This window comes from Octodon degus, unplaced genomic scaffold, assembly GCF_000260255.1.
Source record: "Octodon degus isolate 3935 unplaced genomic scaffold, OctDeg1.0 scaffold00050, whole genome shotgun sequence".
In the NCBI taxonomy this organism is placed as follows: domain Eukaryota; kingdom Metazoa; phylum Chordata; class Mammalia; order Rodentia; family Octodontidae; genus Octodon; species Octodon degus.
The window spans coordinates 7,794,704-7,821,366 of record NW_004524626.1 but is presented as its reverse complement, the minus strand read 5'-3'; the positions used below and the strand labels follow the sequence as shown (position 1 = coordinate 7,821,366).

Here is a 26,663-nt window from a genome sequence, read left to right as displayed (position 1 = left end):
CAAAGCACAGAGACCGCGGTTCAATCCCCCAGCACCACATGCCAGCCAGCCCCGCCCCCTGGTGGGCTGAGCTGGTCACACACACACACACACACACACACACACACACAAAATTTAAAAAAAAGAAAAAAAATCTTCTATTTATCTTAAGGCAAAATTTACACCAGCAGCTTGAGAAAGAAAACTTTTTAGTCTGTTCATGAAAATCGCCTCTGTGGGAAAATCAAAGCAGGGCTGGGGACCTGAACAACTGAGTAAGATTTTCTTTTCTCTTTTTTTCTTTTTTTTTGCGGAACCAGGGTTGTGCTTGCAAGGGAAGTGTTTATTCCACTGAGCCACCTCCCTGTCCCCCACAGCTGAGTGAATTCTGCCTGGTTGGCGCTGATTTATGAGTCCGCTTCCTGATTCTGTGATTAGGGACGAGAACACCCTGGGTTTTAGGAAATATGCTTCCAAGTATTTTTAGTAATAAAAGAGAAAGAAGGGAGGGTCTGTGCCACACACCTGTCATCCTAGCACTCCCAGGAGGCAGAGGCTGGAGGATGACAAGTTTGAACTCAAAAAGGGCAACTTACGCCTCACTGGGACCCTGTCTCAGAATATCAAAACAGATGCAGATAATGAGGACGAGGACAAGGATGGAGAGGGTACTTCCAGCCCTGAGGAGAAACTGTGATGGCTTCCAGGGGCCTTAACACACTTTCAAGCAAGCAATGAGAGCCCCAGGAAGCCACCTTTGGGGTCGTGGCGGAGGTGTCCATGGCTGTGGCAGGCGATGCCTGTGTGATCTTGCTTTGCTGCCATCCAGGGCAGCAAGGGATCCCACACAAGGCCACACTGCGCCCCCACTGAACAAATTCCGTTGGTGTAACTGTCCTCAGACTACCAGTGACATTTCCAGATTTAAGTCAGTCCTGTCTCCCCCTTCAGGCTGCCTCCGCCCCACTCCTATGCTCCGTGCTGGGCTGGGCTGCCCCCGGGCCTTTGCACCGGAGGAGGCTCCCTGCTTCTGCGAATTCCACCTGGCTTCCTTCTCACCGTTCCCACACAGAGCCCCCTCCTTGGGGTGCCCTCCTGTCCACCAAAGAGGCTCCTGGCATTCTGCAATACTGGCTGACAGTGTCCCCAGGCTGAGAACGCTTGTGGCCAGCAGAGCCTCTTGCACCCACTTGGTGGCCTGAGGACCTGGAGAGGCTTAAGGGTGACTCCCTCAAGTCATAGTCGGTTTCCTCACTATTCCCTAAATCCAGGGTCACAAGTATTCACAGGACTGACACGGTAGTAGGTGTCACACTTAATCCACAGTCAAACGCCTTTCATCATTCCAGCACTCTGGCAGGCTGAGGCAAGAGGATCACAAGTTGAAGCCTAGCCTGGGCAATTTAGTGACTGAGTCTCGGTCTCAAAATGAAAACAAAATGGGCTGGGGATAGCACTCCAGGCAGAGGCCCTGGGATCCACCAGGGCTAAAGGAGGAAAATCAAAGTCTCTGGGAGGACACGCAAATGCGCTCTGCAGCCCCTGGCCGCACTCTTAAGGGACTCGGCACGGTGGGCTCCGGTGTCCCTGGGGTCTGGGACCCCAACCCCCCTTCCAGAAGCGATGCCTGTGCTGATGCTGCCCTGGTTGAGCAGAGGGCAAGCTGCCGCTCGGGGACACCTCGAATGGCCGTTAGCACACGGCCACAGAGAAAGATGAGTGTTGGCACCAGCAACACCCTGGGACCCCATCGCCAAAGCTACAGTGCCCACACCCATACCCAGGAACAGAAGATGCCAGCCCATGGCCTGGGCTCCCCATACCCTGGGGCTCCGGTGGGCTAGTGTTTTCTGGGTTCCTAGCAGCAGGATTTGGAGTATTAAAAAGGAAAGACGTGCCTGCGCCTACTAAAGAAGCGGGTCTTTCTCTAAGCAGGGGCGTTGCCCCAAGGTCGGCCGCAGCACCGCCCACCTGAACCGCCCGTTGCTTCCACTCACTCCCCACAGCAGCCATCAGAGGGCGCTATGAGCACCGCGCCAGGCCTTCCCTCTGCCCTCTGCCCTCTGCCTCCAGGGCTCCCACCTCCCTGGGGCCAAAGCCCAGGTCCTCCCTCAGCCCGCAGCGCCCAGCACGGGCCACTCATTTTTTCCCTGCCTACCCTGCTCCAGCCACAAGGCTGCTCCTTCTACAGAGCTCCTGGCTGGCCTGCTTGGCCCCGGGTTACTTCCTGTCACTCAGGTCTCCACTCCACTCTCATCCTATCCCCAGCCCTCCGGGCCTTCTAACCCCCTGGGCGTGCTATCCATTACCCTCTGCCCAGCAAAGAACATCTCGCATCCTCCCAGGGCCAGTCCACCATCTCTAAGGTCAGGGTCTCCCAGGAGCTTTGATGGTGTTCGTTGAGTGATGCCAGAGAATGGACGAGGCCAGGCAGGGCTCTGGGTGCTGAGCAGTCTGGGCACCTCCAGTGCACCTCCAAACCTGGCCCTGCCCTGAGGTCCTGATGCAGCAGGGTGGTGCCTGACGAAGGGCCTGTGCTGGCAGAGAAGGTGCTGCGCGAGGTGAAGCCCTCACCTGGCTCCACGCCCACCAGGAGCCTCCAGGGTCCCATCTGGGAGTGGGGTCCCTGCAGCCGGGAGGCTGTGACTGCAGTGGAGCAGGCCGTGACCTTCCAGGGGACATCAAAGGTATTGACACGGTCCTGAGAGACTCCTGGGGACAAAGTGGCTTTGGGCCCAAGGGCCAGATGTCCAGCGTGGGGGGTGCAGGAGGCTTTCAGGAGGGCATGGGTGACGCCCTCCTCCCTTGGACCACCTTTCAGGCTGGTGAGACGCTGAGTCCCCAGACAAGAGGCGCCGTTGTTCAGTATGGCTTTATTTTCTGACTGGCAAGGGCAAACCCAGCCAGCCTGGGACCCAGCAGCCCTGCCAGGGAGGGGTGAGGGGTTCGAACAGAAACCACAACCTGGACAGTGCAGATGCCCCCCAAGGGCTGGGTGGCTCCGAGGCACTCCCAGTCCCTCCAGGTGGGGCCCCTTTCCTTGAGGCAGGCAGGCTAGGTGCAGGGTCAGGCTCCAGGGAGTGGGGCCCATGCTGGGCCTCAGAGAAGCCAGCTAGACAGAAGTCACTGTCCGTCCTAGGACACAGGGTCCCAAGAGCAGCAGCCTAGAGTCAGCATCCAGAGCCACACACCAAGCCAGGGAGGGCTGAACTGAGCTGTGGGGGCAGGCGCGGGGAGCGCTCCGTTGATTATATTGCTAAGAAACCAATACACTTGGTCTCCCTGAGATCTACACCACCCTCTGGCCTCCCACCCGCCCGTGGGTCCAGGCCGTGCCTTCTCCATCACTCTTGTTCCCTGATCTGGACTCTTCCAGCGAAGGGACGAGAGGGGCCGGCTCCTCCCAGAACACATCCTCCTTCACAAAGGTGGAAACCAAGGCTGGAGCCTCAGGGAGTGGAGGCCAAGGGTGGCCAAGTGGGGACTGCGGGGTGGCAGCTGGGGACCAGCTCTGGCAGGTGGCTGAGGGCTGCAAAACGCAGAGGGGACAGCCAGGGGGACGGTGAGGCACAGCCTGGGGGCCAGGGAGTGGCAACATGAGCAGGGCTAGGGAGACGCAGGGCACTGGCAGCGGCCCGGCCCTTGGGAGTGGCGGCTCAGTGAGAGCAACAGGGTGGCACTGCCCTCCCTGCAAGCCTGCAGGCAGCTGCGGAGACAGCCCAGGCCCAGAGGAGAGAATCCAGGTGCCCGGAGGCTGTGCTGCCCTCAGGCTGGAGGACGAGGACGGTGACCAGTTAAATACACAGGCGCAGCACAGGGACCAGGAAGGGGCCCACTGTGGGGCCAGTGCACGCAGGTGCCATCTCCGCAGGCACACACGCACCTATCTCTGAGGGTTCCTGGGCCAGGGCTCCTCCGATTTGTCCCCAAGTTAGAGGTGGCCACAGGCCTCTGCCTGGCTCTCCTCCAAGGAAGTTCAGGAAAAGGAAGAAAACCCAAAGCAAACCAAACACCCCCAAGTCCAAGGCAGCAACACAGAAACCTCTATGGTCAGCACTGCAGTCGCCGCAGGGGATGAGGCTCCGTGACCCGCAGGTACCTGGGGCAGTGGAGGTGGGGCCGTCACTGTGTCTTGGCCTTAACCAGCAGCCTCTGCACTGTCTTGTAGAGCAGGCCGAAGTGCTAGGGATGGGACAGAGGTGAGGCCCGGGCCCTGGCCACACCCCTAAGACCCAGCTGTGGACACCCCAGGCTGCTCACCTGCACTGCCGTGTAGGCCATGCCCAGGTAGGCACCGATGCACACGGCCAGCAGCAGGTCGAAGATAGCCGGCTTGACCCTGGGGACACACAGGGCTTGGCAGGGGTGGGCAGGGCCCAGGCCCGTGCCAACTTCCTGCACAGCAGGACCCAGCCACTTACCTGTAGGCGTTCATCACTTGCTTCAGCTGGTCATAGAAGACAAACTCAGGGTCCCTGGGGAGACAGTGCTTGCTCACAGGCCAACCCCAAAAGCTGACCTAGCCAGTGACCCAGATGCTAGGCCACTCGGAGCCTGACTGCCAGCGTGTCCCTAACAAGAGATGCTGGTGTTTTCCTGAGGACATACTGCCCTCCTCTGACAGGTGTTAAGAGTTACTCTTTTTTTAATTTAAGAATTACTCTTTCAAAAGGAAAATAAGGTATCCAGGCACGGTGACACATGCCTGTCATCCTAGCACTCAGGAGGCTGAGGCAGGAGGCTCACTGAGGGGCTGGGGAGATAGCTCAGTGGCATAAGCGCCTGCCTGGCAAACACAAAGGTCTGAGTTCCATCTCTGGTACCAAGAAAAAAAAAAAAAAAAAAAAAAGGAGAGGATCACTAAAAGTTCTAGGACAGGCTGGGCTACATAGCAAAACTCTACCTCAATAACCCCATGCTCACAAAAATGAGAGAAAAAAATAGGTGACTAGATAGAACTGACCTAGGAAATACTTTTCTGTTATTTTTTATTTTGAGAGCATCTCACTACATCACCCATCATGGGCTCAGACTTGTGATCCTCCTGCCCCAGCCTCCTGAGTGCTGGAATCAGGCGTGGGGTGCCTGTGGGACATCTGTCTATAAAAGGTGAGCATAGGCTGGGAATGAGCCGTGGGGCCGCCGCTGTGTGCACGGAGCCTCACCTGCTGTGCAGGGTCTGTGTGTCCCACAGGTGCTGTGAGTGACCCAGCGAGAAAGGGCCCTCAGGTGGGGCCAGGGGCTCCCGGGGCTCCCTGGAGTGTTCCCTGAAGGTGGCACCATGGCTCCCACAGGGGCCTGGGCTGCATGCTTAGCCACTGCCCAGGCACTTGGCAAAACAGGCCACACCAGTGACCCAGGGCCTCGGTGTTCGGGGTCCAGCTCGTAACTACCACCATTGTAACCTTCACTGTGCTTCCGGTCACTGTGGGTAAACTCACTCCAAACACAGCATGGGCCAGACTCTCGCTGGCATCAAGCCTCTGGCGCCCAAATGGTCAGGCACCTGCACTCCCTGCCTCTGCCATGGGGAGGGGGTCAGGGTTGGGCACAGGATGGGAGGGAAGCCATGCTCACCGCTTGTCGGCCCTGACGTGGTGCTGCCGCACATCCTTGAGATAGCGGCTCAGGAAGTGCTCCAGCGTGCTGAGAAACGTGCCGTCCTTGTCCAGCAGCTGGGCAGCCCGTGGCTGGTTGGTTAGCCAGTCCATCACCGAGTCCAGCTGCTCCTGCTGGACCTGCTGTGGGGACACAACTCAGTCACGGTGGCCCTGTATCCATCCCCCCACCAGCCCAGTGCCTGCTTACCATCTGCTCCGTGAACACTGGCATGTCCGGCGGTGTCCCCTGTGGAGAAAGGAGGATGAAGCTGAGTGGTGTCCTGCCAGGGTGGTGACACGGCTCATGACTGGGGCCTCACCTTCTCCGTCAGATTGTAGATGACCCGTGTCAGGGCCTCAGCGATGATCCTTGTGTTGCGTGTCAGTGTCTTCGAGTCCACGCGGGAACTGGAAGAGGGAGCATGCAGGGAGTCACTCTCCACGGAGTTGGGGTGTCAGGGTCACCAGAGAAGAATATGGCCACCTCCTCAGCCAGGGCTGCGTGCCACACCTGTCAGCATGGGCCTCAGCAGTGGCTTGGCCTGGCCCCACTTCTCATGTGACCAATGACGCGACTGTGCACCCGTACATATCTCTTGTGCAACGAACGCTGTCCCCCGAACTTACAGCCACCCTGAACCTCGTGGCAAGGCTCTCCATGGAAGATTTTCCAGGGACCTAATTAAGGTGATGTTCCAGGGACAGGGTCCACAGAGAGGACGCACAAGAGATGGCCACAAGACAGGGGTGACATGGCCACACCAAGTGGCACCCAAAGCCCCCGAGCTGGGACAGATGAAGTGACCAATCAGCTCGGGCCTGGGCCCCAGACCCCGGGCTCCAGGGCAGGGGGGCTCCTAGCACTTCTGCTCCCAGTGCCAAGGCTTCACCCACAGGGACAGTCCTACAGGCTGCGCCCCCTTCTGAGGGAGGCGCTAGGGCGCTGCGCGCAGCCGCACCGCACATCCATGATGCTGCTGCGCTGCTCATCCCGGTGGCTCTCCAGGTGGGACAGGGTGAAGGCCGGCAGCCTGCGGATAGCGAAGCGCTCGTGCTCCCAAGCCAGCACGTCATCTGCCAGGTTGATCTTCTTGTGCACCATGGAGAAGCGCACCTCCGGGAACTGGTGGGTAGCCACCTGCGGGTCCGGGTCCACAGGTGGGCCATCACGCCAGGGCCTGGAAGCCCTGCCCACCAGCCCGTGGCCACACCCACTCCTCTCAGCCCTGCCCACCCATCTAGGCCCCGCCCACCATGCCCACCTCACCTCCTCCTGGCCACTCCCACACCAGGAATCTGCAGGTTGGAAGGGGAGGCCAGCCGGGGGGCTCCCTGGAGGTCCCATTTGTACAGTTATGGGGGGGCACAACAAGAAAAGTCCGCCCCGGCCGGCCACCCCCACCCCACACCCACCGTCTCAAGTTCCCGCAGGAAAGCATACTGCAGCGTCCCCTCCCTCGGCGGCTTGGATACGTGAAGGTGCAGGCTGCTGCCCCGGCCCACGGTGTCCAGGCACAGGACAAAGGCCACGTTGTCTTGTAGCAGGCTCGAGTCTGGAGGCAGCGTGGGTTTGTGAGGGGCTGTAAGATCCAGGAGTCTTGGGACTTCCTCCACCTCTGCACCCCCACTCCTGGCAGTGGCGGCTCACCTGTGTGGTCCAAGTTGTCCTCCAGCCAGCGCTTGGTGCCCTGGTAGTTGAACTTGCCCCCACCCGAAGCAAAGAACAGGAGGTTGTACCTACGACGGGAGACACTGAGGGTCAGCTGTTAGCAGTGAGCATGCAGGGACAGGCTGTAGATATGGCCCCTCCCAACCCGTCCATTTTGCATAAGGTGTACCCCACCTGGAACCCTCTTGGGGAGCCATACAGCACCCCTGCTTGCTCCTGTGAAGGGGTGCAGTGCACCCCAGTTACACATGCACCGGGGGGCTGAGAAATGGCCACGCAGACCCAAGAGCCTTGGAGCAGGATCTCTGCCAACATCATCAGCCAGGACGCAGCATGCTGGGCAGCAGCTGTGCCCTCATGGGAAGACGTTCAACATACAGGGTGACAGCTGTGACGATGGCAACAGACCAGACAGATGGCCAAAACCAGGACGCCTGAGGGCCCTAGAAGGCGGCTCCGCACTTGGACCTTGGCTAAAACACAAGACCCTGTGACACTCCTATTTCAGAGACCCCAGAGTGCTTCAGCCTGAGCACAGGACCTACTGATGCTAAGAGTCCACAGAGCCAGGCGTGGAGGTGCACGCCTGTCACCCCAGCACTCTGGGAGGCTGAGGCAGGAGGACTGCAAGGCAGGGCCCAGCCTTGGCAACGCAGTAAGACCCTGCCTCAAAGTTTAAAAACTCACAAATGGGCCCAGGATGTAGCTCAGGGAGAAGGCCCTGAGTGCAGGCTACAGCGGTGAGAAAAAGCAAAAGGGGGACTGTGGCCAGTGCCCCCTGTCCGTGGGTTGCACTTAGCAGATTCAGCCAACCCAGGGTCAGACAGATCCAGAACATCGTCTACACCACGTGACCCGAACAGTGTAAGGGCAGCATGCCCCACAGCACACAGGGTCAAGCATTCCAGGTCATCGAGAGGTGATTTAAAGTCTGTGCCAACCCACATCACAGTCCACCAGGGCCTGGAGTGCCTGTGGACCACACGGGCAGCAGCTCCCCGTGCTCTCGAGGAACTCCAGGCGGTGTTTTCTTGGCCTGTGTTTTCTTCAGCTCCATTTGCCCACTCACCACCTGCCTGTCCTGGCCCTGCTGTGACATCTCAGCAGGTGGCGCAGCCCCAGTCATTCCCAACCCCGCCTGGGCTAGGGTGGTCATTCCATGTCTTACAGCTCTGCTTTAGGGCTTAAAAAGGGACACCCACCCTTTAACCCTATGTTTAACTTGCTGATAAGACTGCTAGTACCGGGCAGTCACCCTGTGACCATGAGAAGGACAAGAGGGGTCCCAGACACAGTGGCCCCAAGCCCAGCACCTGTGGCCCCCGGCTCTGAGGGGAACAGCTGTCTCCGTAAGCCAGGACCTTGCTCAGGGTGCTCCTGTCCCCAGAGGACCCTAGACTGTGTCTTGGGACTCCCTGTGGTTGTCATGACTGCAGTGGTGGGTCCAGGGACAATGCCCAGCACCCAGTGACCAGAATGCCCCTGCAGAGAATAGCCTGGTCCTGGTGTCCCCAGGCCCACAGGGAGGTGGAGTTTCATGACCAGCGGCTGGCAGTTCCCAGGCGCCTAGGCTCATGGGAGGAGTTGAGGAGGCAGGTCAGGGGCCCCAACTGCAGGCAGGGACTGGACAGCAGACAGGCCCCTCGAGGCAACACTCACGCAGCATGGGTGCGCTTGTAGGTGTAGAGCCGGGAGAAGAGGCGCGCCAGCTCCAGCAGCACGGAGACACCACTCCCATTGGAATCTGCGCCCAGTGACAGCCACTGTGGTGGGAACACGGCCAGTCAGTGCCTGTCCCGCTCCTACCAGTTTTCTCTGGACACTGTCCGGATGGATGGCTCCTCTTCTCTATGCAGACCCCTAATATGGGACTCCAGGCATCCTTCATCAGTGCCCTCCCTATCCCCAAGGGGAGACAGTCAGCCACCCAGACTCATTTCTGTGTCCTAAAGCAACATTGCCAACCAGGCAGAGAGCCGGTTCTTAGAAAGACAGGAAAATTGGACACTCCAGTGACTGGGACCATCCCAAGAGCATGGCACATATGCCGGTATCACTGTGGTGTTCACAGAGGTGACACCGTGCTCCGGGAAGGACACCAGACACAGGATGCACAGCGTGGGCTCCATGGACAGGGAACGCCCAGGACAGGGGACACCAGAGACAGGAAGTAGACTCTGGGCATGGGGGTGGAGGGGGGTGGGTGACAGCCTGTGGTGCGGCAGAGAAGTTCGGGAAGCAGGCATTGGTGACGGCTGCTTGGCTTATGAACGTGCAAAGCACGACCCTCCAGCCTGCGTGGTGGAGCGATTTTTATTCTGCGACGCTGTGAGCTGGGCAAAGGTCGCCCGAGGGGGTACGCACATACCGGGGCCACTCCGAAGGCATCATAGTGGGCCACAATGACGATGGTGGGGAGATCCTCTCCGCCCAGCCCCGTCAGCCGCCCCTGTGGAAGGACAGTGTGAGAGCTGCCGACAGGGACCGCGTCACTGCCAGCGCTGGAGAAGACGGCAAGTGAGGGGCACAGAGGCAGAAGGTGCAATGCCCTGGGTCGTGTCCCAACATGCCCTCTGCAGCCCACTTCCACAGAACACGTCCGCCTGGGCCAGGGAGGGTCCCAGGGGCTCCCTGGGGCTAAGGCTGCGAACCCACAACCAGTCCAGGGCCTCAAGCTGAGCCCTGGCCCTTCATGCCTCCACTGGTGGCTCTGCTCAGGCCTGGGTGCCAGGGAACCTGCCATGAAGGCCATAGAGGGAGATTTTCAGCCCTGGTACAACTTGAGAAAACTGCTACGGATGACGGTTCCTCTGGTTGTGACCGTGTACCAATAAAACTTTATTTATACAACAAGCAGGGGGCCAGACTTGGCCTAAGAGCCACAGAGAGTGGGACCCAAGGTTTCTACAGCACACATTCCCAGCTGGAAACTCAGGCCACCACACAAAGCCTCCCACCATAGACAGAGGCAGAGCCTGGGGAGCCACTTACAGCTCTGAAGGGGAGGCGGGGCCCAGCGGGGGCCTCTCCCAAAGATGGGCCACCCCATTAGGTGTGGTGGCTCACACCTGGCATTCTCAGACCATAAGAGGTGGAGGCAGAAAGATCACAAGTTCCAGCCCAACCTTGGTAACTTAATAATTTAATGAGAATTTGGCTCAAAAAAAATTTTTTTTTGTTTTTAAGAGGGCTAGGGATGTAGTTCAGTGCAAAAGCTGGAATTCAATCCCTAGTATCTCAAAACAAAACAAAACAACTTAAAAATGAAGACGGGCAATCCTAGCCTACCCCTGCCCATGCAGCCAACAGCAGGAGCAGAAGATAGAGGCCTGAGCCAGCAGGACTGGCAATTTCTGGCTCCTGCTCAGGACCCCAGAAGCTTCCAGAACCAGTAAGGGGATGGCCATGCCAATAGACAAAGCCCCTCAATGGGAAGAAGGGCCCTCGGGGTCCCCACCTGTGCCTCAGCACAGCCACCCACAGCGCAGCGCGGCCTCCACACCACATCACTGGACCCTCCGTGCAGCTCCAGAGAACGGGCTCTGCGCCCTGCACTCTCCTTAGCTTTCTACCTCTGACCCCCCACATCCTCCACTGGCTCTGCTGGCCACACTCGGCCCCTGAACATTGGCTCCTCCTCCTGAGCTCTGGGCCATCTCCCCATCACCCCATGGACTGCAGGCCTCTTGGCCCCGATGTCCCACAGTGGCAGTGCCCACAGCCTCCTGCTGCCCTGGGACATCTGCACCAGAGTGAGCTCCTGCTGGCTCACTGCTGTTCCCTGTACAGAGCGGAGGCTTAGATGGACCAGGGCGAGGTACGCAAAAGCCCTGGTAGGGCCAGGGGCAGGTGGCCCACTCACCTCCACACTGGTGATCAGCCAGTCACTGACAGCCTTGCTCTGGACCCCGCTGGTGACCATTTGGAAGCCATTGGCAGTGGCCGTGTGCAGCAGCACTAAGAACAGGATGGGGCGGTCACTGGAGCTTGGGGCTGAAAGCTGCCCTCTAGGTGCCCCGATGACAGCCCTGCCCTTGCATTTCAGCCTGGAGCCGGGCTGTACCTGCTTTGTACAGGATGAAAGCACAATGGAGGCAGGGACAGGCATGGCGGCACAAACACCTGTGCCTACAAGCTCAGTACACGGGGCTGTGGGGCTGAGGCAGCCTAACACCCCGCGTGCAAGGCCAGCCTGGCCTACCTAGTGAGTTCAAGGCCAGGCTGAACTAAACAATGAAACCCTGGGCTGGAGAGATGGCTCAGTGGTCTAAAGCACCTACTTGAAACAAGCTTGGCAAAGCACAGGGACCGCGGTTCGATCCTCCAGCACCACATGCCAGCCAGCCCCGCCCCCTGGTGGGCTGAGCTGGCCACACACACACACACACAAAATAAATAAATTAATAAATAAAAATAAAATAAATATTTAAAAAAAAAAAAAACAAAAAACAATGAAACCCTGTCTCCAATCCTAAAAGAAACCAACACATCCATCGGTTTAGGGTACAGCTCAGGGTAAGAATTTGCTGGCCTGGGCCAAGCTTTGGCCTCCAGCCCCAGCTCCATAAAACCCCCAAACAGCTAAATAAATAAAATCCACACACTTGGGTCTGTAAAACCTTATCACAGGCAGCTAAGGAAGCAGGCACCTCAGAACTCTATTTTTGAGTCTTGACATATTTAAAATGAGTTATTTAGCTGTCACTGGTATATTGCATTTTATATTGTTTTTTCCTACTACCTAATGTAAATCAATTACTTCCAAGGCAGTAAAAACTCTACCTCAATGATTTTTTTTTTTTTTTTTTTTTTATGTATTTAGTACAGGGTCTACGGGGTCTCACTACGTAGATCAGATTCGTAGTGATGAGACTGGGCGAGGAGGCACACGCCTGTAATCCCAGCTCGTAGGAGGCTGTAAACAGGTGGATCACTGCAAGTCTGATCTAGTAGTAAGACCCTGAACACCCTGTAGACCCCTAAAATACCAAGAAAAAAATCTATATCTGTATCTATGTGTATATATATATATATATATATATATATATATATCTGTATCTATCTATATAGATGTAGATATAGATAGATACATATATAAAAACATAAAGATTTGTAGTGATCCTCCTGTTTTCAGCCTCCCAAGTGCTGGGATTACAGGTGCGCACCACCACACCCAGCCTCAATCGCCCTCTCAGCGGGCCGGGATTGAACCCAGGATTGAACCCCAGCCACTGAGCTCTACCTAAGCAGGTGCTTTAATCTGCTGAGCTATCTGGCCGGCCCTACCTTAATAACTTTTAACAGCTATGTGATATTCCCCCAAAGACAATTTTCATCCTTCTTTTTGCAAAACTCCTCTCTACTGCAGTTTAGAAAAGTCTCTTGTCTAGTCTTTCAACGTGACCAGGGGTGGGAGACTTTCTGTACAGGTCCACAGAGTTAATGCTTCCAGCTTTGTGGGCCAGATGCTTTGCCATAGATGACTGTAGTGAAGGGCAGTGCCATGTGCCAATAAAACTTTATTTACAAAGCAAGGACTACAGGCCAGAATACACCAGACCCAAGAACCTGGCCAGGAACAAAGAACTGCTTTTCACAGCTTCAACGCAAATTGCCAAAGTGCCTGCCTGGCAGCCAGGCAGGGTTCATGCGTGCCTACAGCTCTGCCTTCATATGCTTTGCATTTATTTATCGTGGGGCTGGGAGTGGAGCCCGAGTCCTTCATCACAATAAGCACTCACCACTGAGCGCCACCCCAACCCCTGCTTCCTCTTTTCAGACCTACTAACAGGTGTCAGGGCCCTCAAGTCTTTGATAACTTTTGTGCTCTTGCTTTCTTTTTCTGGTACTGAGAATTGAACCTAGGGCCTCTGGACTGAGCTATGTCCTTCAGCTGGTTTTTGGTTTTTTGGGGTTTTTTTGATGCCCAGGCTGGGTTTAAACCCGGCTCTTCCTGCCTCAGCCTCCTGAGTAGCAAGGATTATAGGCACACATCACCAAGCCTGATTGTGGGAGCCCATGCCCCAGCCTCCCTCACGTGTGAACTGTAGCCTCAGCCGATGTGCCCAGCCCTGGGCAGAGGAGACAGTGGGCTCCCCTCCAAGGGACACTGCCAACTGCAGGCCTGATGCGAGCAAGCTGGGGCTCAGGACTCATGGTCGGCAGAACGAACAGGGCCAGAGACTGCTGCCTATTGCTCTTATACCACAGGGAAGGGGGCAAGGTGCGGCTCCTCACCAGGGCTCTGGCTCCTGCGTTAGGTCCGCAGGCCTGGTGGTCACACAGGGGATCTACACAAGCTGCGACAAAGCTGGAGACGCCCTGGCCCCTGGACAGGACGCTTGCCTGCCCAGCCCACCCTCCAGCAGTCACCCCCAGCTGCACCCACCTTCAGCTGCAGAGGCTGAGCCCTGGGAGGTGGAGGCAGCCTGGGTTTGCTCGTAGATGGACAGCAAGGCCTCGTCCTCCACGGCGAAGTACACAGGGACAATGGTCTCCATGGCCAGCATCTCGGGCTCGATCTCCATAAATTGCTGTGGAGGAGAGAGCACTCAGGAGGCGCAGACAGGACAGCTGCATTCTTGTTCTTCCTCCGCTGAGATCTCCTCCTACGGGGTTTCCCAGGCCCTGTTGCTGAAGAGCAGGGATCCCCGGGTGCAGTGCACACAGGGGCTAGGTGGTGCTCTGGGCTTCCTGGGCAGCATCCCTGGCTTCCACCCGCTCCATGCCGGTGGTCCCTCCCAACAGGATGACACTCATCTTATCAGGGTCCCCGGAGAGCGGGGCAACAGGGATGAAGGGTCAGAGGACCCTCACCTTCCCAAGGGCAGAGGGCAGAGTGGCCAGGCAACTCAACCAAGGTCACGCAGGTCACTCACCCGGACGACGTCCTGGGGCACCGCGGCCATGGCCCTCGGCAGGATGATGACCACGGCGCCTGCCGACTGCCGCAGCGCCTTCTGGTACTGTGCGTAGGAAAAGTCTACTAGCCGCATGAGCACGCAGCGACGGCTCAGCACATCTGCGTCCACCGTGCGCGCCTCCGTGTTGAGCACTGCATTCCGCGTGCCTGAAAGACAGCGTCACCCTGGCTAAGGCGGCCTGGAGCATTGGCCTGTGAGGCCACCTCCCATGTCACCCACACACCACGTAGCAGCCCGCCCCCCACCCCACAACAGCCTGGAACCACAGCAATGCCTCCGCCCTTCTGAGGCTGCAGAACGTGACCGGGGACATCCACACACAGCCCCAGCTCCAGCCCAGTAGGGCTTCCCTCCAGAGCCAGGACAGGACAGCTGTCCTGCTCTGTGGCCTTCCCGCGAGACCTCAGGTGTGCCTACACGCCACTCTCCAGCACTGAGAAATGAACCCAACCCTCTGAGACAGGGTCTTGCTAAGTCACTGGAGGGCTAGGCTCCATCTCTGATACTCCTGCTTCAGCCTCCCGGGTGGCTGGGATGACAGGTGCGTGGCACCAGGCTCATCTCCAGACATTTAGACTGCGGCTACCCGCGCTGTGTGTGCCTCGGCCCTCCCTCGCTCTAGAACAGTGGTCCCTGGTCTTTTGTGGCCCTGGAAGTCGATTTCATTGGAGAGTTTTTCCAGGTGGTGATGGGGGGAGGAGTTCAGCTCTGTTCCTGTCTTAGAACTTGTCTATGACATGTGGCAGTTCAGGCCACAACATTAGATTCTCACTAGAACACAATCTTGGTCCCATGTCCAAGCCCTGCGCCATGGGGGGACATCAGGACACAAGACAGGCCCCCTTGGGCGTTTCCCTCCAGGCTCCCATGGGTCTATGGACATCTGAGATTTACAGCAAGGCTGAGGGCTAAGGTGACACAGCAGGACCATCTCCGGGACACAGTGGGGGCCTGGAACTGCAACGGTCAGCCCCTCCCCACCAAGCACCTGTGGGACAGGACTGGCTCTGCGGGGCATCCTGGGTCCTCAGACCACCATGCCAGGAGCTCGCCAGTCATGAGGGCCACCCATGTCCCCAGATAGGACCCAGCTTCCTTGAGGAACAGAATAGCCAGTAGAAGAGACTCCAGCTGTTATGATTTGTGTGTAGCTGTCCTCCAAAAGCCTCATACAGTCATTGGGACACAGTTCTAGAGTTTGTGGTTAATTCATGATCCAATGCTGGCCTTAGGGGTGTGAGTGCTACACTGGGCCCAGGGTCAGCCTGAGGGCAATATGAGGGGAGACGCTGGCTAGCTGCCACTGCTCCTCCCTTTTCTCTATTTTCTGCCACCATGAACTGTTGCCCTCTGCCATGTGCCACTCTGCCTTAGAGCCAGCCAAGTACGGACTGAAACCTCCACAAACTGTGAGCTAAATAAACCTTTCCTTTCTTAATTCTGGGTGTCAGGTATTTTGTCCAAGCAATGAGAGAAAAGTAACTGAGACAGCTGCTCTACCTTGGACACCATCCCTGCCCCACCCTGCGAGCTGAGAAGGACCCTGAGAAGCAGAGGCACCAGCCCTGGCTTCCCAGAGGCCCCACCCCAAAGGGGCCACAGGCTGGAGTGGGGACAAGACAGGGACCTCTGCTTGCTACAGGTTCCAGGTCCACCCTGGGCAGAGGGACATGTAAGGCCTCCCCAGCATGCTGGCCCTGACTGTTCAGGCAATGGCCCCAGGACAGCTGCCATGGGGATACACGGGTCAGGGGGCCACGGGGGGGCCCAGCCCTGGCACGGAGACCATCCTCCCGGTGTCTCGGCAACAGACATGCACTGGATTCCCCAGGGCTCCCAGAAGGGGTCTCACTGCCTCAGCCCCTGAGGCCCAAGGATGAAGGAGCATCCACTTTCTCTGCACCTCATCCACTTTCAGGGCTCACCAGGCAGCTTCCTTTGAGGCGCACATCCCCCCCAGCCAGGGCCAGCCACTCCATGGGGGACATGGCATACAGCAGCGCTTCCCAGCTCACCCATCATCAGCACCCGGCGGGGTGCACCCGGATGGCACCCAGCTTAGCCATACTGTACACAGTCCTGGAGCCACACATCAGGGGGCTCTGGCAGCCCTACAGAGCACAGGGCCCCCAGCCTGTGACACAGCCCAAAGGTCGGAGGTCTCACAGGCTCACTGCAAGATGACCCAAGAGCACATGACACAGCAGGCAGTCCAGAGTGGGGCCAATGGTGTGGACCAGAGCAGGCCCACAGCAGGGAGGCAGCTCAGGCCTGGAGCTTCCCAGCAGCCAGTCTTCTAGGAAGCAAAGGGGCCTGGTGGGAAGGGGTGGAAGCAGGAACCGAGGGAGGGAGCAGCACAGCTCTGGCATCCTTGGCCTCTGCAGGTGGCTCAGATGTCACCCCTCCCTCGAGTGCCACTGCTGGGCCTACTATGTGCCTTCCCAGCTGCCTGAGCACTGAAGGTCAAGGACACAACCCTGCACTGTCCTAGACAGGAGAGGGGGTTCAAGGCACCCAGCCAGACACAGGCACCCCCCCCAAAGTCACTGTCCCCCATTTTAGGATGAGGACTGCCCGTTGACCTGACCTTAGCAGTGGTGACCCCACACCTACCCAGCACCCTTTGTGGGGAGTCCACCAGAACTGGGACAGACAGCCACAAGCTGCTGTGGACATAACCCTCTTACACGCACCAACACCAGTGCCCATGCTGAGTCCCGGGTCTAAACCAACTGTTGCCACAAAGGTGGGTGAAGCACCTGTAGCTCCCCTAACGCAAGGAACCTGAGTAAGACTCAGCAAACATCTCTGTCAAGGGTCACTGGGTGTGAAAGCAGCTGGGGGTGGAGGGGTGTGGTCATGTGCCAATAAAACTTTATCGACAGCCACAGGTGGAGGGCCAGGTCTGGCCCCCAGGGTGTGAAATGAGGGCCAGTTCCTAGCTCAAAGGTTCCTCTACTCCTAACGCTGACCTTATGACAGGGTATAAGTGGCCAGCACTCAACACCAAGGGATAGGTAGTACCCTCAACAAGCCATGTGGGGAGGAAGGAGGGACAAGTCACCCTGAAGGGCAACTAGGCCACCTCAGGTTTGTACCAGCCCCACCCACACCATCACTGGGCACTGATGCTGGGGGCCTTTCCTTCCTGCCCGCCTGCTGTGTTTCTCAACAGAATCTACAGGAAGTTGAGTAAGGAGCACCTACCAGCAAGGGCTGGGCTGGGGTGGGGCGCAGCTTGGGGCAGGGAGCTCCTGGGCACTGCACACTGAAGACACCCAGAAAGTGTCTTTATGCCCAGGGTCTCAGGGACCCACCCCACCCCACCCCAGCACAGTCTCAGGGAGCTCAACCTTTGCCTCCAAGTGGCAGACACAGGTGGTCCCATTGGTCCTTCTTCTACCACAGGCCACTGGCCTCTGGGTTTTCCAGAAGCCAGGAACAAAGAAAAAGGAGCTGGGAAGCGGAGGCCTCAGGAGTGGGGAGGAAAAGGGGCAAATGACGGGAAGCCCAGGGAGGACCAAGGCAAAGCGCCCCAAACTGCCAAGCAGGCAGGACAAAGGGACACGAGCTGCCTGCCAGCCACACCTGGGCTCAGCCTAGGTGTCAAAAGCAGCCTGGGGGGGCTGGTGAGATGGCTCAGTGGTCTAAAGCACCTATTTAAAACAAGCTTAGCAAAGCACAGGGACCTCGGTTCAATCCCCCAGCACCACATGCCAGCCAGCCCCCACCCCCTGGTGGGCTGAGCTGAGCTGGCCACACACACACACACACACGCATAAATAAAAAATAAAAAAATTAAAAAAAAAAAAAAAGGCAGCCTGGGGGTACAGGGACAGTGGGTGGAGTGTGAAGCTGCTAGTGGGTGGCTGACTGGAAGCCAAGAGGTGTGTCACCAGGGAAGCAGGTCTAGGAACTGGCCTTCCCTGTGCCAGACTGCTCTGGGAAGAGTCCCACTGGGTCAGAGCTCTGCCACCCAGTCTGGTAGCCGCTAGTGGTGTGCCGCTGCCTGGCCTCGCTATAATCACACAGCTCTAATCTAAACTCTTGATTCCTTAGCTGCAGCTCCAGGAAGATATAAAACACGACCGATCACATGGTGGTCGGGTCTGCTGAACGGCACCACAGTGGATCATCCTCCCCGAGGTGTCAAGCAGTTGCTCCCAAAGCACTTGCAACATGGTGCAGAAGCCACCATGTTCCTCTCCGCCCACCCCACCCCCCATCCCCCCACCCCCGCCCCCAGCCCAGAACTTGCGCTTACACCATCACTCTAACCCAGGGTCCTCCTTGGAGTGAGGTGTTTGTAGGGCCTCCTGGGCACTGCAACGGGCTGAGCAGCAGCCCTGGTCTCCACCCACTCCAAGCCAGGTGTCCCCAAGTTGTGGCAGCCATACGTGCCCCTAGACATGACACAGTGTGGCCTGAGCTGACAACCACTGCTCTAAAATGACTCAACTCTGGACAGAGAGGCATCGGAGGGACTGTCGGGTCCATCTCTAGAAAATGGAGCTCCCCAAGAGCCTGGCCAAATTGTGGGGGGTGTGGTGGCCTTAGCTGGAAGCATATGGCCCAGAACAGGATGTGCAGGGGTAGGGATGGGGTGGGAGGGACCGGACCAGAGGTGCACATGGGGCCCGGGAGGTCACAGTCTGAGGTTAGGGACTCACTGGGACTAGGACGGGAAGAAGACAAACAACTGGCCAGGAACTTCTATGGTGCAAGGCACAATGAGGGGACCAAACCTGAACAACGTGGTCAATGGGATCAGGACCAGGACAGCAGAGTGGGCACAGGATCCAGGCCTGGGGTGGGGCTGAGCCAGGGTCCAAGAGACCCACGAAATCTTGGGGGGAAGGGAGGGGGGAGCAGGTGACATTCTACGTAGCAGTGAGGGTGTACGTGTGTCAACGGCGGGATCAAGAGTGGGCCCAAAAGACGCCACGCGCAGGCTGGGATAGTGGCCTGGGTGAGGTCGGGGTGCACAGGATGGGACGGGAGATCGCCGGAGGCAGAGGCAGCCCAGCTCCTGGGTCCCAGGGTGCACAGGCCTGGCTGAGGTCGCGGGGGACGGGATCGAGCCGGTGCAAGTGTTGCCGGCGCGAGGGCGCGTGGCCGGGCGGGGACGCACCGTAGGGCTGGCCCTGCAGGTCGTACTGCTGCATGCGGTACACCGTGAACTCGTGCGCGGCGTCGGCGGCGGGCAGCGGAGGCGCCACGAGCAGCAACACAGCAGGCAAGAAGACGATGAATCCGAGCGGCAGGCACGATGCCTTTAGCATGTTCTCCAACACCTCTCCCGCTTCTTCCAACATCCTGGATGGCGGCAGAGGCCGCGCAGAGCAGCGGCGGGGACGCGACGAGGACCGGACGGCAGCGGCTGCAACCGCAGACTCACCTCGGCATGGGCAGCTGCTGGGGTCCTGCGGGCGCCGCGCCGGGCAGTCCGTGTGAGCCTCGGGGTCCTGCGGGCATCGCTGCGGACAGCCCTGAGGGCGGAGATACCCTTCTAAAGTAGTCTCCAAGGCGCGCGCGGAGCCACCTGGGAATTGTAGGCTCACTCTGGGATTCACCGAAGGAAATCATGGGGGAGACTAACCCTACTAAATTTTGCATAAATTCCAAGTTGGGAAATACAGAGGCTTAAAAATCTATTTTTCAGTAGAACTTGACTTAACTGTCACTGGTGTGGAGTGGGGGTGGGGAACTATGACCTCGCAACCCGGAAGGAAGTAAGAAATGCGGAAAGAGGAAGTGCTCATCTGATACGCTCGATCTTCTGGGAAGTGTAGTCCTAACTTTAAAAAGTGCAAAGGATCACGGGAACTGCAGTCTTTCCATAATCTCTTAGGAAATAAAATTCCCAAGGCGTATAGATGTTAAACTCCCTGCAGACTCAGATCTTAATCTCTTCGTGTATTGATGTATCAACAGACCCCTGAACACAACTCTTGGCACCCTATGTGTGAGCTATATACAATTCTAGGATGAATGAATAGAAAAGAGTTTAAAAAAAAATCCAGGATAGCATGTCTGAATCTTGTACTATAAATAACCACTAAGAAGACAACAATATGCAATGTATTAATTATTAAAACTGTCCTACTAATCGGTTTTGAACCTGTCTTACTGCGATTTGTTTCTCAATAAAATTATATTTTTAAAAAATCATGCCAGCCATTGCTAAAGGGATGACGCAATGCGTTATGGGATTTGTAGTCTGGAGCCGGGGGCAGGTGCAGGGGCTGGTGGCATATGCATTGTATTTATCTTCATTTACATTGAAGGCATACAGACCTTGACGAATCATTCACTGTGTAAGGGAATTTCAAAATTACTTTTCAGTTGTCCCATATCGGTACTTTCTTAAGCTGGCAACCATAAAAACCCAGCGAGTCAGGTTCTGGGAATTTACGGAGCAGCAACAGCTCACCCCACCACACCCTTTGAGTAGATGGGAAGATGAAGACCAAGGGAACAGGAATCAACCACCAGGCCCTTGGCCAATTGGATGCCTTCTGTCCCCTGTGAAAAGTACCATCTGTGATCTATAAAAGCACAGGTTCAAATCCCAGATCTGCCCCTTTCCAGCTGGGTGTCCTTAAACAAGTGGCTTCACCTCTCTGCACAACTGCTTCTTCACCTGTCAAAGATGACAGTAAATAGTTACATACGTGTTACCTTAGCACCCGGGGAGGCTGAGGCAGAAAGATCAAACGTTGGACCCTGGGCAACTTAGCAAGACCCTATCACAGAACAAAAAATAAAAATGGCTGGAGGCATAGCTCACTGACAGAGTGTTACCAACTGTGTTCTCAGAACTAGCACTGGAAAAAAAGTTTTCAGTAAGAAAATCAGAGCAAACTGACAGTAAACAGGGAGGTACCCAGGAAGTGCTCAGTAAGTGTTGGTTTTATGCAAGTGTACCAAGCCCTGGCAGAACCCAGGGCACATACATTTGCTTTGCTTTTAGAACCTGTTGGCACCTCTCCATGTTGCATGGCATCATGCTGTCTTTCAAGGCCCAACATTTCCTAAGCCATGAAAGGCTCTCCACCCCCCCCCCAGCCTCAGCACATCAGCACATTTTGTATTTCTTATTTTGAGATAGGTGGTTCTGTCCAGGTTGGCTCCAACCTGAGATCCTCCTGCCTCAGCCTGTCCAAGTGCTGAGATGACAGACATATGGCACCACACCTGGCTCAGAGTATGGCTTTTAAGAAGTGTGAGGACGGAGGCTGCTGTTTGTTGGCTGTTATCCCTGTGCCCAGAATAAAGCCTGAAGGTCAACGGCAAGAAGGAACAGGAAAGGAAGGACGAAAGGTAGGAAGCTAGGAAGGAAGTAGTATCGCTTCTCGGCCTTTTGGCTAAGATCAAGTGTAGGAAGGAAAGAGTAATGAACCGCACCCCAGATCAGCCAGCCCCTTCCTGCTCTGACCTCCTGTGGTTCCAAGTCCAAGCAGGTGACAGGGGTGGGGTGGGAGGTGGGAGACTGAGCCCCGACTGCGGGGTGCTTGCGCTCTTCCCTCTTCGGGAGAGCCTGTCGGTGCTCACTTCCGCGCCCTCCCCTACCCCTCCCCCGTCCCAAGCCAAGGTTGTAAAAGCGCTGGGGTGCGGCTCCAGGGCTGGGGTGCAGCACAGCAGTGAGCGCTTGCCCGGCACCGCTGCTGCCGCTGCCTCCTCTCCCAAACCTTGATTTTTCTGTTTTATTTTATTTTGGTCTGAAAAACGGAGACGCTGTGAGACGTGGTGGCCCACACCTCTGATCCCAGCACTGCGGGAGGCTGAGGCAGAACGCCAAATTCAAGCCCAGCCTGTACAACTTGGCAATTTAGGGAGACCCTGTCTTGAAGTAAAAAATAAAAAGGGCTGGCTTTCCTGGCAAGCCCAAGGGCCTGAGCTCAATCCCCGGTTGCGCGGGGGGGGGGGGGGGGGGGGTGCTGGAATGAGCTCAGTGTGAAGGCCCTGGGTCCAATGAATGAATGAATGAATGAATGAATGAATGAGTGATGAATGAGTGAATGAATGAATGAATGAATGAAGAAATAAATAGTTCATCTCAGGAGGAAAAACTCACTGCACCTTAGGGGGCAGGGACAGGAATGGGGGAGGGGGACTGACAAGAGCACAGAGCTTTAGGCTGCCCAGATTCCTCTCACCCTAAATTCCACCAGGACCCACCCTGCCTGCTGTAGCCCCAGATAAACACACAGGACAGGAGAAGGAAAACACAAGAAATGAAGCAGCTAGGAGGTATGGTGCATGCCTGTCTTTCAAGCACTCTGGAAGGCTGAGGCAGGAGGATCTCAAGTTCCAGCCCAGAACTCAAAATTTTAAAATTTTCTCAAAATTAAAAAAAAAAAAAAAATTAAAGCGCTGAGGATGTAGCTCAATGTGAAGCCCTGTTTGGACACGGGACTGGCTTGCCCAAGTCCCTGAGATGGGACAGTCTCCCTCATGGGCTCAGGAGCAGCTGGCCTGCCTGCACCTTGACCTTGGACTTCTGGCCTCCAGAACCAGTCAAGCGTGTGTCCCCACTGTAGCCACCCATCCTGTGGGACTTTATTTTACCATGAATTTGACATGGCCATGCGGTTGTGGCTGTGGGGTGTACGGAGCAGGAAAGAGCCACCTCTCCCACACACGGCAGAGAAATAAAGACTCAGGGAGGCACTGTCTCCCCTGAGGCAGAGGGCAGGTGCCCCCGACCCGTGACCCCAAGCCCCTGCCTCCTGGGGACAGGGAGGTCCTCAGGGCTAGATTGTCATAGGCTTTGTGTCAAGCAGAGGCTACATTTGAGGACATTAGCAATACCTGCTAATCCTGGGACACCTCGGGTCTGTGGTGCCATTGAATAAAAACCAATTCATATTAAATGTAATCTCAAATAAATAAATGAATGTGATCTACCAGGGAAAGTTCCAGTCTTCGTTTGTACAACACCTCCAGGGATGGGTATCTAAGGTACCAGGCAGGGAGGAAGCAGAATGACCACTCCCCAAGGTATCAGGCAGGCAGGAAGCAGAATGACCACTCCCCTACACCCTGTCTCCCACACCCCCTTCCCCTCCCCCTCTCCCAACTTCCCCACCTCCCACCCCCACCCCACCCCCTCACAGCTGAAAGGAGGTAACAGCCTCTAGCTATGGCGGCGTAGTGGTCAGGGCTTCCAAGGAAAACAATTACATAGAGGACATAGAATTGATAAGATTAATTTATAATGATCACCCGAAAAGGTATATGCAAAGAGAGTGCAGGAACTCTGTCTACACACTGAAGACCAAAGAATCCAGCTGAGGACCTCCTGCGAGTTTGTTTCACCGATCTGCAGTGGGAGGGTCCCAAGGTCAGGTCAGTGGTGGAAGCTGGAAAATCTGCGCCAGCCAGCGGGAAGAGGGGTCTGGGCCAGCCACTGAGAGATCTACGCTGGAGCCAGGAAGCAACGCTCAAGGAACCAGAGGTCCCCTGAAAGGTACCACAGCCATGCTCAGTGACAGTGAGACCCTGAGCTCTTCCGACAATGAGAACAACCAAGTCCATTTCAGGAAAGCCAGCGTGACAGGCTTTTCCAGGAGACTGAGCAGTGTCCCATCTTCCCCTCCAGAGCCAGGAAGCAATGTTCAAAGTAGAACCAGAGCTCCCCAAAGTGACCGAAGCCATCCTCAGCAAAAATGAGGTCCCCCAGCTCCTCTGATGATGAGAACAGCCTCATTCTACCAAGAAAGCCACTGCGACAGGCTCCTCCCAAAGGACCAGCAGCTCCCTAACGGCTTCTCCCCCAGTTCTGCCTCTTGTGCTGCCAGCAGCCACCCTCAGGCGGGCCCCCCACACCCAGCACCACCCTGCTTCAGTTCAGCTGGGTGTCACAAGTTGCCCACCAGTTATCGATCCACCACAAGTGGGTCCCTCAATGGGCCACGTCACAGGGGTGGAAAGTGGCGACAGTGAATCTTTTTTTTTTTTTGGTAGACCGGGGAGTGAGCTCAGGCCCTTGCTCTTGCCAGGGAAGCGCTTATTCCACTGAGCCATCTCCCCGGCCCCTCCCTCGACAGTGAATCTTGAAGGAAACAGCAGGTGACATGTCCTTGGGACAGGAGGGTTGGGCCTTTTCCTCTCTGCTGGGCTGTCAGAGGGAAGCCCTAAAGATGCAAGCACCAAACTAGAGGAAAAGGCCGGGCATGGTGGCACACACCTGTCATCCCAGCACTCAGGCGGCTGAGGCAGGAGGATCCCCTTGGGTTCAAGGCCAGCCTAAACTGCATAGTGAGACCCTGTCTCAAAAAAAAAAAAAAAAAAAAAAACAATGAACCAGCTGGGGAGGAGGCTACACAGGGTGGAGGTGGGGGGCTGGCATCCCTAAAGAGGAAGTAAAAGGACAGCCTTTGAAGTACGCTCACACGCACACACACCCATGCACACACCCACATACACACAAGCAGACACGGGGGCTCTCCCCATACAGCACCCCAACTCACAGCCATGCTCCCTGAGGCACCTATATAAAAGGCCCAGTGCACAGCCCCGCCCGCTGCCTGTGCACACCGGCACTGAGTGACCACATGGCCCAAGCAGCCCACAGCATCTTTGAACTTCAGTGTCACTGGGGCTTGAAACCCACAGTCTGGCCTCGTAGCCAGAATGCCCCACAGAGGCTCCCAGAGCATGTGGTCTCCCTGTCCCAGGTAGCTCTGGGGAGGGACCCTGCTGGGGCCACAGATCCTGGAGGCTGCGGAACACTGCGGGGCCCCAGACCCTGCCTGTCTGTCCTGCGAAGGCCTTACATGCTCTTAACGCTGGAGATGCTAGACAGGGGCTCCCGCATCCTGAAGCTCAGTGAGCGGGAGCCCCGAAAGCTGTCTTTGGGCCTCAGCGAGCTGTCGGTGGTGGACGCCCCAGAGTGAGCCTCGGTGGCCCTGGCCAGGCAGTCCCCTGGCCCCCGCAGGCCCAGCCGCAGACACCCACAGCAGAGGGAGGCCAGCACTGCCCTGCGCAGCTCCCGACTGTGGAACGTGTAGATGAGTGGGTTGATGGCCGAGTTGGACACGGCGAGGGCCAGGATCCAGTCCATGGCGCGCAGGTACTCCTGGGCCGACCCGGTGGCGCCGAAGACATCGGCCAGCAGCAGGCCTAGGAGCGGCCCCCAGCACACCAGGAAGGCCACCAGGATCATGAGCACCGTCTTCAGAAGCCGCCGGGACTTGGAGCGCGCAGAGGGGCGCTGGGCCTTCCTCCCGCTGGCCCGGACCACCCGAGAGATGGCGCTGTAGAGGACCACGATGGCGATCAGGATGCCCGCGAAGACCACCGCGCACAGGAGGATGTAGTTCTTGGCGTAGAGCGGCAGCAGCCTGGAGCAGCGCTCGAAGGCGCACACGCAGTTCCAGCCCAGCAGCGGCAGCAGCCCCAGCAGTGCGGCCAGCAGCCAGCACAGGCCGATGAGGCTGTACACGCGGCCCCGCTTGGTGGCCTGGCTCTCGGACACGCAGGGCCGTGCCATGGTGGCGAAGCGCTCGCCGGCCGTGAGCAGCAGGCTGAAGGTGGAGGCGGCCAGCGCCGTGAAGAGCAGCCCCTCCCGCAGGAACCACTGCACCGGGGCCAGGAGGAAGGTGCGGGCGCCCGAGAGCAGGACGTTGGCCAGGTAGGCGACGCCGGTGAACAGGTCGCTGAGCGTGAGGTTGACCAGGCAGCAGTAGACCCAGCGCCGCGAGCGCATGTGCGTGGAGATGGCCACCAGCACCAGCAGGTTCTCCAGCACCACCAGGCAGCTGGTGGCCACCGACAGCCCACGCAGCGCGCCGGGGCTGCCGTCCTCGCGCCCCGCCAGCCGGCCGGAGTGGTTGTAGTGCAGCACGATCAGGCGACTGTGCCCGCCGGCCGACAGCTGGTGGCAGGCCTCGGGAGGCCCCGCTGGTGGAGGCCACTCAGTGGTGTTCATGACCTCCCCGGGGACAGACTGAGGTCAGGGAGGGCAGGCAGGGTGGAGCTGCCTGCCTCCCTTGGTTTTGGTTTCCTGTTATTTAAAATTTCTGTTATGTTCCAGGTACCCCTAGGGTGGGGGTGCAGGCCAGGGAGGGGCAGCCCAACGGCTGCTGGCTGTGGGCAGGGGCCCAGGAGCAACGGCTGGGGACAGCCGGCCTCCACGGTGGTGCAGACGCCCTCCCGGAAGGGGGACGGGAGGAGGTTGCAGAAGCACAGGTCCTCAAGGGCCGTGGGCAGCCAACTGTCCGCGCCCCACTGTTCCCTAAGCTGTCCCTCCCACCCCCACCTTCCTCCCCTCAGCTCCCAGCTTGTGTGTACACAATGGGCGCCTAACAAGTGCTTCTCCTGTGAGCACCCTGTTTTACACATGCTGTAGGGCCAGGTTTGACTTGCACCGTCTGCTTGTTCACAGAAGGAAAAATTGAGGCTCACAGAGGCACCTCACAAGGCCCAGACCCCTTTGGGGTTGGTGGCTACACTGCCAGCCTCTGAGTTCCCCTGATAGGAGCAGCG

At 57.4% G+C, this 26,663-nt stretch overlaps 2 protein-coding genes across 4 annotated transcripts; both read right to left on the bottom strand.

Moving 5' to 3' along the window:
* Positions 1-2,839: 2,839 nt before the first annotated feature.
* Positions 2,840-19,643, bottom strand: Ncln (nicalin). Of its 3 annotated transcripts, XM_023716978.1 has the most exons (16): positions 19,303-19,643; positions 14,127-14,317; positions 13,637-13,781; positions 11,111-11,205; positions 9,617-9,697; positions 8,908-9,011; positions 7,228-7,316; positions 6,993-7,132; positions 6,539-6,717; positions 5,900-5,987; positions 5,788-5,826; positions 5,557-5,720; positions 4,401-4,454; positions 4,240-4,318; positions 4,079-4,161; positions 2,840-3,508 (listed from the first exon to the last, which is right to left on the bottom strand). In XM_023716978.1, the coding sequence occupies exons 1-15, from the start codon at positions 19,484-19,486 to the stop codon at positions 4,102-4,104; spliced, it is 1,692 nt and encodes a 563-aa protein (XP_023572746.1). In that variant the 5' UTR covers positions 19,487-19,643; the 3' UTR covers positions 2,840-3,508; positions 4,079-4,101. The 3 variants fall into 3 exon arrangements, with proteins under 3 accessions (XP_023572746.1, XP_004632783.1, XP_004632784.1); XM_004632726.2 differs by having other exon boundaries at positions 2,840-4,161; XM_004632727.2 differs by having other exon boundaries at positions 2,840-4,161; positions 5,557-5,717.
* Positions 19,644-24,467: 4,824 nt separating this feature from the next.
* Positions 24,468-26,109, bottom strand: S1pr4 (sphingosine-1-phosphate receptor 4). Its single transcript, XM_012515125.2, has one exon. It carries the CDS (start codon positions 26,104-26,106, stop codon positions 24,949-24,951), a length of 1,158 nt encoding a protein of 385 aa, XP_012370579.1. The 5' UTR covers positions 26,107-26,109; the 3' UTR covers positions 24,468-24,948.
* Between the last annotated feature and the right edge of the window lie 554 nt (positions 26,110-26,663).